We start from the raw sequence: 12,379 nt of genomic DNA, 5'->3' as shown, positions 1-12,379 counted from the left end.
AAATTAGATAAAATAAAAATAAAAATAAAATTGAATTTTTTAGTCTGATTAAAATGTTTTTATTAGATCAAAAAATTAATAATATTTTTTTTATGCCAGAACCCTAAAAAGAGAAAATTAGAAAAAATAAAAATAAAATTTAATTTTTATGCTTTTTTTATTTTGGTCTATTAAAAATAATAAAAACTAATTTTTTTTATTATTGATTGTATTTTTGTTATTTTTTATGTTTATTGGCCTAATAACTTATTTTTATTATTTTTAGATCGTTATCCTTTTAATCAAAAGTGATTCATTATATTTTTAATCTTTCTATGGTCGTTTATACCTTTTAAAATAGAGTATTTGCAACTGAGTGTAGGCAGATCTACCTCCTTTGCTTCTAACACCAAAATAAAAGACGAGGAAAATTAAAATTTGTTTTCATTTTTTGTCTTCTTTTTTTTATTATTTTCTTTTACTTTGGACTAATTTTTTTTATGATTTGGGCTTAATAAATTATTATTAAATTTAGGTCTACTGAATTATTTTATTTCATTTTTAAAATTATTTAAATTTTTATTTTTGGTCTAATTTTATGTCAAAAATATTTAATTTCTTTAGAAATTTAATTTAAATAAAATATGAATGAATACAATTTTTCAAATAAAAAATCATAAATATAAAATGAAAAAATAAAAAATTATATATTTTTTTAATTTTTTGTTGAAAATGAATTATTACGCTGGTATTCTAACATCATCTAATGGTAAAATTAACTCTCTTAGCCAATTGGATTGATTTGTAATAAATTTAAAATTTTAACATTCATTTCACACAATTTCAAATTTCAAAGTTAATGTAAAATTTAATCTTATAAATAATCATCTTTGAATTTGGGTTAGATTCATAAAAGCTTATCTTCTTACTGCCTTGTTTGAACAATATTATATTAATATTTAGACAGTTATGCTCTCACTTTTGTCTTTAACCCTACTTCTAAAATACTCATACATTAATGATATGTTTCTATTATGGAATAACAATAAGAATAGGATTCCTATTCCATAATTTTTTATTTTTTTTTTTATATTTGGTAAGTTTTTAAATTTGACAATAGCTATTCTAAAGAAATAAATATTTCTCCATTTGAAGGAATAATAATTCCATTTTAAACTCTCAAAATTTCTATTCCTATGTTTTAATTTTGATAAACTTTAAAATATTCTTATTACATTTAAATTTAAATTAACTATCACATATTAAAAATATATAGATAAATGTAATTTTTAATTTTTAATTAAATTTTATCAAAATTGAATATTTTAAAAAAAAAAATATTTTATAAAGGCTAAACCTTGATTTTAAGTCAATATTTTTACCAAATATAAAAATAGAAATTATCAATTCTTTTTCTATTTTCTATTACTATGAATAACTATTCCTAATTTTAAAGGAATAATTATTCTGTATACCAAACGTAGCTTAAATAATTTTTAGTTAGTTTGTTAAATCAAGCATGTGCATTACAAGTCTAAATTTTTAAATTAAATAAAGAAGACCTAACTATATTTTTAACAAAAACAAACAGACAAATTTGTAACCTAGAAAATACTAATTTGAAAGATGCTAGAAATCCCTAATTTTCGCTTGCCAAGATTTTCCCCAAATGAAGATCATGGGTTGCCACCTCAAATACATGTCATTTGATACATCTCCTGAGATTTTGGATAATTATAGAAACATCATTTAAATTTTTAATAATATCTTCCATACTTTTTGGAGAAGTTAAAATTTCCCTTATACCTATATTAAAGTTAAATTACTATCAAAATTTATATTATTTATTTATTTATTTATTTTTGCAATAATTATTTTGAAGATTTAAAAAATTTGTTAATATATATTTTAATTAATTTTATTTAAACTATATGATAATTTTTCAGTTTGAAATTAAAAATAAAAATAAAAAAGCTAAGTGTTGACTTTAATTAAACAATGATAATTGTCGAATATATTTAATAAATGTATTATAATTTGTCAAATAAGTTCAACTAAAATATAAAATAATTTTTCGAATATGTTCAACTAAATATATTATATATTTTTTCAAATATATTTAAGTAAATATTTATCAAATATATAACTTACTTAAAATTGCTTATGTAATTAAAATTATCATATATGTTTTTTTTTTTTTATAAAAAAGTAAAAATTATATCATAGTTTAATTAAAAATATAACAATTGAAGTTTTCAAATTAATTATTACAAAAAATAAATTAATAAAGGGAATTTTGAAAGTAAATTAACTTTAAAAAGTATATAAGGATAATTTAGGCTCATTTAGAAATATAAATGATATTACTAGAAACCGGAGAGATATTTTTGCATGTACACGAAGCTTCAAATGATGTAAATAAAATATTCTCTTTTTTATTAAAAAAAAAAAAAAGAAAAGAAAAATTGTGTTATAGTTTAATTAAAATTATAACAATTGAAGTTTACAAATTAATTATTACGAAAAATAAATTAATAAAGGGAATTTTGAAAGTAAATTAACTTAGTAAAGGAAATACGGATAATTTAGATTCATTTAGGGATATGAATAGTATTATTAAAAACTTCAGAGATGTTTTTGCATGTACTGGAAATCTGAAATGAAGTAAATAAAATATTTTCTTTGAGAAAAACTTGGAAAGCCAAAAATTTAGAATCGTAAAGTTTTCCTACCAAATTAGAGTTAATAGTACAAACAAAAATGTTAAGGTGATTAAATTTTTTCATCAAATTTTGTTTACAAAATAATGTTGGTCTATTGTTTTAGGTTTACTTTCCATAGATTTAGATTTTAACACCGTTAATCTCCTAACGAATTTTGTTTACAAATCATAATGCCATGTCAGCATGTAAGGTTTTGTTTCACCTAACTGTATGTTTGGATTATAGTAAAATTAGTGGGAATCTAATTTTTTTGAAAAAGTAATAACTTTCTTTCATTTGGATATTTATTATGAGGTGTAAAAATGTAGACCCACGGAATTAGATTCCTACCAATATAAGAAAATATGTGGAAAAACTATTCTCATTTATAAAAATGTTATTTTGAAAATTTTAGAGATAATAGATTTAAAGTTTTTTTAAAATACATATTTGTTCTTAAGTTATTATGCAATATTAAATTTAACTACTTACAAATTCTAATTTTCCTATTACTCACCAAACAAACCAAGAGAAAAATTAATTTTCAAAAAACTAAATTTTAAAATTTAATTTCTCTCTCAAGTTTGACACTTTTCAAACGGGACCTAAAGTTTTGAGAAACAGAATATTTGTTTTATTTATTTATTTATTTATTTAATGAATAAGAGGAGTATCTGCTTTTTGGTAATAATAGGAATATCTGTTTAGCAATTAAAAAGGTATGATTGTTGAACGAGATGAAATTAGTCTATGGATAAAAATTGTTTTAAAAATTTGGGTAAATACTATTATAGCATTCCTTTATTTGCTATGTTTTTAATGTTATATTTTTATTATGAAAAATATTATTAATGTCTGTTTTATTTTGCTTTTTTTAATGTAATATTATTTTTTAAAACTCTTATTCAAGGAATTGGAATTTAACCCATTTACCTTTTCTTTAACCTTTTTTTTTTTTATCACTTCTATATATATATATATATATATATATTTCAAAGAACATTGAAAAAGAAAAAAAAAAATACACACACAATTACATATACATACTTCTTCAAAATTGCTAAAATTTCAAAGTTAAAGTCTCCCTTCCCCAGTTTATCTAAAAAATAAAATAACAAGCTATTTATAATAATCATGATTGTCTCACATGAAAATTTAAGACTTAAGCTTTATGCATTTGAAACTTTTTTTTTTTTTCTTAAAAGGGGGGGAAAAAAAGTTGATTGTGAATTTGATCACATTATTCTTATTCATTAAATTTTATTATCTTTTATGTGTAAGAATGGGTAAAAGAATTTTATTAATTGAAGGGAAAATGAGTCAATTTTTAATTTTATCACTAAAAGTTTTAAAAAATGTTGCTATTTTGAAAGGAAAGTAAAATGTATGGAGATTATACTAATATTATTTTTTTTTACAATAAAACTATATTATTTATTGAAAAATAGTAAAATAAAAAGGGTTATAATGATATTTACTCTAAAAATTTTCACTAAAAAGTTTGATGACCTTGCCAATATAGTACAGTAATATGAGAATCTAGCCAGCATTCACCAAAAAAAAAAAAAAAAAAGCCAAAACCAGCATTTAAAATCTACGATCTACGTTTAGATTGGAATCTCACACGTACACAAATAGAATCTTACAATTTATTTAAAAGTCTAGATAAACCAACTTTGTTTACCAACTAATATAGGGAATTGTCCCCTCTAACACAACTTAGTTGTTAATGTTCATGGGTGATAATCTTCAAATTATGGACTTAAGGTCTGATGATGAATCTTCCTTTCTTAATTTGTAAAAAAAAGAAAAAATGGAAAATATTTATTATTATTTTATATGTTAAAAACTTAATATGAACTAAATAAGGATAATCTTCAAATCTTTTAAGCTCTGATAATGAATTTCCCTTTCTTAATTTATATAAAAAAATGGAAAATATTTATTATTATTTTATATGTTAAAAACTTAACCTGAACTAAATAAGGATAAATAGATCTTTAAAAGGGTTAGGAAATCTAATTCAAATCAATAAAATAATACTATATTGTATATGTTTTTTTTTTTTTTAATGATTACAACAATTCCAAATGGAAATGATATAATCCGAACCCATAACTTCATGAGTATGAATGTAAAAAGCATACCAACTTAGCTTACTATATTTGACATTGTTTTCCATATCAATTTCCCAGTGCAGACAGCGTCACTCAATCTCAAAGAGTGAAATGGATCATATATATAGCAAAAGAAATAAAGAAGAAGTTGTTTCAATGCTTGGTAACGCATTAGTTTCTTATTTTTAGTTTTTTCTATTTAATTATGCAAAATTTGTTTATTTTAAATGTTTCAAGTATTGACGATGGTTAATGTTTGTTCAAAATGTCAATTAACAACTACAAACTGAAGGAAGACAAAACAAAAACACCAAAATAGAGAAACACCGAAATAAAAACAGTTTGAAAATGATTTTTAATTTGCTGTTTATGTTTCTTTTTTCCCTTTCAAATGTACAATTATTTCATGTAACTAACAAACTCTATCCATCACCAACACTAACAAATAAGCAAACTATACATAATTAAGGTAAAAAAAATTATTAAAAAATAAATAAATAAATAAACCCAAAACCAACGGATTACCAATCAACACCTAAACAAAACTTCAGATAAATTATTTCTCTGATTCTCAAACGTGCTCATCAAGAAGATTAATAAACTACTTATACTATTTTTAAAAAATCAAGCACATAAGAAATACATAACGGTTTCAGCAAAGCTTTAAATGTAACAATCATATGGCTACTAAGCCTACCTTTCTGTACATTCATGAACCTCATAAGAGAATTCATCTATTATATACATATATGCCAGACCCTACGTAACAAAATCTTAAACATTATGCAAAACTTCTATTATCAAATTTACATATATATTTACAGAAGAAAAAAAAGAACGGTATGCCAAAATTATTCTTCAGCTGTATAGCACGAAGCAAAGGACATATAAACCAAAATGATGTCCATATCACAATAGGTCTTAACACTCTAGTAGCTTCCAAAACCAGTAGCATCTCTGCCGCAAGGTCTGCTGCAGAAGCATATATGAACTATATGTGAGACTTACCACCTTGCTTTAGCAACAAGTTTTTCATTACCCTGTAACCCTGGAGCTCTTCTAATGCATCAGCTGTTGTCTTCGGCATACTAAGCCCCGAAGACATCACACTTGAGGAAGCAACATGCTGAACAGGTGCCAGTCCCTCAGAAGTCTGGTCAGGCTCTTGAATGCTCTTGCTCCAGGTTTCAGGCCTCGAGGCCGGCAACAAACTTACTGAATTGGAGAAATCTTGGCAAAGAGGTGGTGCCTTTCTTAACATTTGTACTAATGCACCAACAGCAGCCTCTTGGGATTTTCTGATAGGGAAGTCGAGTGGTTCACATAGAGGTTCCTTACGCTCAAAGGATTCGGTTCTGGAGGTTAGCACAGAAGATTGAAGTTAACATTTTCTCAAATGTATTCATAAGATTTATAGTAGCAGCAATGAATCTCACAAAGATTTAAGCCACATGCTAATTAAAGAGATTTTCCATCACCATCATGATGCAGAGTCAGGCAAAGACCTAATTTTCTGTAAATTCAGTAATAACCATCTTAAAACTATGTAATAGGGACTCTGAATTTGTTTTATACCCAGCTTGAGGCACTTCAAGGAATTAACAGATGAAATACCAAAAGCACTATAATGTAAAAGTAGGTTTGGTTTTGTTTGTTCACCACCATCAATAACAATACCTGTTAATCATTTGTTTGTGGCAGAAATAATATCCAAAATGATCTATTGTAATCCAATAATATAATAAGATAACACCATGTAGCTTGTAAATAAGATAATGATATCAAGATCATATATGTTGACATATATTTGCATCAACCATTCTCAGTTATCAACGCATGTATGGCACTTATTGCCGTATCAGAGAAATATACGAGAGCAACATATTGCTCATGTTACCACTCTGCCCTTATTTCCATACTATCATAAGTCAATAATAATTTATAATAACCAGGCATATAATACCCCAATATGAGATTTTTGTGCTGCCAAGGAAGCAAAAACATCATTGATAGAAATTATGCGAAGCGAAGCAATATCACTCTTCCACAACAGAATCTTCAAAACTACAGATATATAATGTAAACAAAAATTCTTCAATATTACTAAATTTCTCTTTCAAGATTGCTAAATAAACTTTACGTACTCTTCCACAGTCTACTATTCTTCCATTTGTACAAGTAATTATTATCTAGCTTGTAGCACTACTATGTTGAGACATTTTCTCAAGATCGTACTATGGCACAAATCTCACCATGACATCAATCATTTCAGCATATCAATTAATGATTGACTGCATTATAAAAAATAGGAAGACCACTACAATTGTCATGATGCAGGACAGGTGGGGAAGGAAAGAAAATTGAAAATTAAAAGATAGGCTCCAGTACCACACTAGAACAATTTTAGGAATCACTTCTAATATCCCTAGGCATCACACCTAAATTTGTTTTGCATCACACAAAACCAGAGAAATAACTCTCATAAAAATACTTGTATCATTAATTATCAACTTGTCTAAAAGAGTTACAAAAACCCTATTTATAATAAAATCACCTAATAAGGAAACTAAAAGTAAGATACCCTAATTAAATAAGGAAACTAAATAATAAAACTTCCTTAAAACATAAGGAAACTAAAAAAAAAACCTAATAAGCATAATAATATTAAGAACCTAAAAATCATAATACCCTAGTAATAATAATCCTATGCAATCTCCATCGTTCTCCATCATTCTCCCCCTCTTAGAGAACCAGACTCTTGCAAGTTTAAAGTTGAAAGCATTGTGAAACGTCAAGAATGATAGCATCGGCATAAGCTCAAACTTGATGAAGAGGACTACATGACTAGCAAATTTAGGGACATCCAAGGTCAACAAAAGCCCTTATTCAAATGATATGAGTCCAACTTGACACATTTAGCTTGTGTAGGTAAAGGTTCAAGTAAGGATTCAGGTTTAGAATCAATAGGCTTTCTGAATTCATGCTTAGAAATCTATTCAGATAATTCTTCAAATTTTTGTAAACTAGAGTGAGGAAAGGGTACTGGAGCAGTTGTATTTGCTGGTTGCTTTTCTTTATTTTGATCGTAGTTGGCTTGAGAAGCTTTATCTTGTTTATTTTTAGTTGAAGCTCTACCATACCTAGATACTTGTGCTTCTATATTACTAACCCAAACATTAAGAGACTCCAGTTGTCCTACCAGACATATTAATAGTTCTTCATATCTGACTTTATTGCTTCCAAAACATGTAGTCATGACTTTTTAAGCCAAAGAAAGCAATTTGATCACCAGGGTTACTGTTCACGTAGGACAGGATTACTGTTTATGTAGGACTGTTCCCGTTGGGTTACTGTTTACATGATACTGTTCATAAAGGTTACTGTTTACGAATGCTGTTTCTGCGGCAACACTGTTCACAGAGAGGTTGGAACCTTGCTCTGATACCAAACTACCAAACTGATATCCGATAGGTAGAGAAGGAAAATAAAAAATAAAAATTAAAAGATAGGCTTTAATATCACACTAAAACAATCTTAGGAATCACTCCTAAAATCCCTAGATATCACACCTAACATCTACGTGTTTTTGCATCACACTAAATCAAAGATATAACACTCATAAAAATACTTGTATTATTATAATAAAATCACCTAACAACATAGGGAAACTAAAAGTAAAATATCCTAATTAAATAAGAAAACTAAATAATAAAACTTCCTTAAAATATAAGGAAACTAAAAAAAAACCTAATAAACATAATAAGATTAAAACGCTAAAAATCATAATACCCTATTAATTATAATCCTATGTAATCTCCATCATATCATGACCACGAAATGGGTTTGTAAATGTTTCTAATTGCATAGAGAAAGAAAAGGAGAACTTCAACATAGAGAAGAAATGAATAACTCAACAAAAAGACAAAAGACAGATTAATCTAGGTATGCAGAACTCCTGATTCCATGAAAATGATATTGCAACCTAGAATAAAGTCTAGACCTTGAAGGATCGGATTTGCACATGGTGCATTTTTACAGCACCACATCATGAGATTTAAGCACGGTGCCAATAGCTAAAACCCACAAGACTTTATTGCTCACTATTTGATCAACTGCAATCTCACTAATTAAATCCTCTCTTTGTATCTATCTATAGCTAAAAATATCTTTAACTTCTTTTCAGAACTTGGCATGATCACAGACGTCACCATAAAAATAAAGATTAATGAACTTTTAAACTATAACAAAGCCCATTGATGACGTTTAAAATAATATAGGTTTATTGAATTATGTCAAACTTCATGAAAGGAAGTTGAAATTATCACAATGCATACATCTTAATATGGGTATATAAATATAACTGGCCGCATCTGCACCTTTAATCTGACATGCGGGCCCATTCTCATAGCTCATATACAAAGGTAAAACTGATCCACTCCAGCGTTACTCTGTCATGACTCATGCAACATTTTGAAATTTATAAATTCAGATTCTGGTTCCTTCCTCTCCTATCTGATCCTAATTGTTACAGCTCAGGCACATTCATAATAGTCTGATTGTACTAAAGCTAGGCAATCTAACTCATCAGACAAATCATTATCTCCGACAAGCATACTCATATCTCTTCATATGTTTCCTAGATAATGGATAAACCTTTCATCTAGCAAGAGCGATGGACACATTATAGCTTCAACAATTGTGATTTGCTTCCTTTTATCTTTTATGCTATTATATATCATAAGCTATTCAAAAAGTTAAGTAAAGTATTTAGTAGCAGGTTTCTCATCATAATTGCTAAAATATCATAAATATCTTTTATGGCCCCTAGATAACGTATGACCACTGAAGCAGGAAATCATAGCGGAATATGTCAAAATCTGGCATCCCATGATTGGCACCTCTATTAACAAATATTTTATATAAACACCGACTCTAGACTTGCAAATTATGTTTTGAACTATCTGAAAAAAAAAAAAAAAGCATAAATAAAGTAGTTGCACGACACAATTAAACATCCAATCAATGAGTTTCATTTACCTGCTACTAGGATTTGTCACATCATCATAATCCACATCAAATGGGCAAGCAAACTCAGAATCATCAAGATCATCAGGGAAGGACCTACTAGAGCTTCTGGAAAATGAAATGCGTGGTGAGCTGTTGGATGATATCTTCAACCCCGAATATTGCCTATTCTCCTCTTTCAAAAGAGAGAAAGACTATGGAAGAAAGGAAAAGATATCATACACAAGTAAACATATTTGAAACGAAAACTTCAACATCATAAGCATATAAAAATACCTTATCACTTGCAGTCCCCGTCTGAATCAAACCCACATTTTTATCAGTCCTAGAAGTGCTGGATCTTGTAGTTTTAAGAGGAGGAGATGGAGGCACATTTTGCTTGTTGGATAGTGTAGGGGAATTAGCAAGTTTAGCTGCAGGAATGTTGACAGGAGCACTCTCAGACCGTAAAAAAGCCTTTGACAATTGACTTCCAGGAATGCGGATTGGAGGTGATGGGGACGGGGATGGGGAGGGAGAGAGGGAAAATATAGGTGAGGGACAATACTCATCAAAACTAGTATCTTTCTTATGAACTAGAGATGTTTCAGGGGGGTGGGGTGGCAGGCTTCCAGGAGGGAAACGCCTTGAACCAGGATTAGAAATCAAAGCTTGTGCTTCCGAATGTGTAGGTGAAGGAGAATAAGAAGCTGAAGGTGGTGAGGCTCTGTAAATGTCATAACTCCAACTATGACGCCTTACGAATGGAGAAGATGATGGAGAGCCATGTGATGCTGATCCTGTCACAGGAAGTGATGGGAACCTTTTTAGTGGGTCAGCCAACGGGCTCCCAACATAATCATGTATAACTTGTGGGGACATTGGAGTTGATGGTTCAGAGCTTACATCTGAGAGTGATGAACAATAAAACACGGAAAGGCAAAGCCTCCCACATGGGGTATCCACAGGGGTGAACCCGAACCGCTGCAATTCCGCCTCTTCTCTTCGGGTAAATGGCTCAACAAATGAAGAAACCCGATGGGCAAGACTAAACGGAAGTATTTTCCCGGACGAATTCAACTCACGATATATTTTATACGCAGGTAAAAGCCTAACAGTGACATACAAAGACCTCAAAAGCAATACAGATTTCTTATAAAACATATGCAAACTAGTATTGCTTGATCTTCTACTCCCAGAACTACTACCATCTCTAATCTTTCTACTCTCATACTGAACCACCCACCTCTCTATAATCTTCTCACTCTTTCCCTCAAACCCAAATTCTTCTTGATCAGAATTTGAACAAAATGGGTATCTTTCTTTCAAGGATAAATTTCTAAAATGATCTTTTTTGGGGGAAAAATTCACCTGGTCCGATTCAAGTGGGCTCTGAACCAAAATCACATCAACGACCATGGGTTCAAGATTGCTCTGTCGCCAAAGATCAATATTCTCCAGAGCTGCAGGGCATTCCCGAAGTGCCAAATTGAACCATTTGTCTCTGGGCCTCACACTCGATGAAGATGAGGAAGATGATGATGGTGACGATAAAGCTTGTTCACCGCTATAGTTACGAGAGGACATGTACGGTGACCTCGATTCAAGTATTATTTGGAGGCCTTTGGCGAAAAATTCCGTGATGATTTGTTCTGATTTTGCTGCTTCAGAGTGAGAATTACCATGAGAAGATGCCATGATTTTCCCGAGAAAATCAGAAATGGCACATACCCTTTTAGAGAGAAATTCTTCAATTTGAAACCCTTTTAGAGTTCGATGCGGACGAACTTTACCGCAAAATATCCATGATTGATAATTCAAAGGCCTTGCTCAAGTATTATAAAAAAAAAAAAAGTAATATAAAAAAAAAAAAATTTAAAAAAACCTGGAATTATCAAACCGGAAAGGGCCTCGGGTTTTTCTGGATAAGTATTTACTTGAGTTTTGAAATCCAACCATCTTTTTCAAAAAAAAAAAAAAAAGCATATACTAAAATTTATATGGGTATTTTTATTTTTTATTTTTGTAATAATAATACTCTACAAGTATGATATAATTAAAAAATGGATTTTGTGAATTCTAATATATTTATTTCCGAATTGCAACATTTTCTTTTTCTTTTTCTTTTTTTTTTTTAAAATACAACATTTTCGTTGAAAAAATTACCCAAAAAAGTCTTCTTTTTTCTTTTTCTTTTTCTTTTTTTTTTTAAAATACAACATTTTCGTTGAAAAAATTACCCAAAAAAGTCTTCTTTTTCTTTTTTCTTTTTTGTTGTAATAGACTCACATTAATCTTATATATTATTACAATAATATTAGAATTAATAAAATAATTATCAAAATTATATATAAAATGATATGCTAATGGCTAATTAATTAATTAAAATTTTATTTTTTATTCATCGATTTATTTATCTATCTTTAAATTATACAAATAGTAATTAATAATATTTTTATATATATCATTTAATAAATATTTTGATAATTAAAGACAACTAATTTTTTTTTTTTAAAAAAAGAGCAATGGAGTTGAGTCATAAAATTTGCAAGGTTTTTTTTTTTTTTTTTTCCCTTT

General features: G+C 28.3%; 1 protein-coding gene across 1 annotated transcript; it reads right to left on the bottom strand.

The window, feature by feature from the left end:
* Positions 1-5,388: 5,388 nt before the first annotated feature.
* On the bottom strand, positions 5,389-11,747 carry LOC107425520 (autophagy-related protein 13b). Its single transcript, XM_016035528.4, has 3 exons — positions 10,100-11,747; positions 9,836-10,017; positions 5,389-6,153 (listed from the first exon to the last, which is right to left on the bottom strand). The coding sequence occupies exons 1-3, from the start codon at positions 11,498-11,500 to the stop codon at positions 5,790-5,792; spliced, it is 1,947 nt and encodes a 648-aa protein (XP_015891014.1). The 5' UTR covers positions 11,501-11,747; the 3' UTR covers positions 5,389-5,789.
* Positions 11,748-12,379: the final 632 nt, after the last annotated feature.

Source organism: Ziziphus jujuba, chromosome 7 (assembly GCF_031755915.1).
Source record: "Ziziphus jujuba cultivar Dongzao chromosome 7, ASM3175591v1".
Taxonomy (NCBI): domain Eukaryota; kingdom Viridiplantae; phylum Streptophyta; class Magnoliopsida; order Rosales; family Rhamnaceae; genus Ziziphus; species Ziziphus jujuba.
Note: the sequence above shows the minus strand (reverse complement) of the source record. Positions and strands in the feature narration are given on the sequence as shown.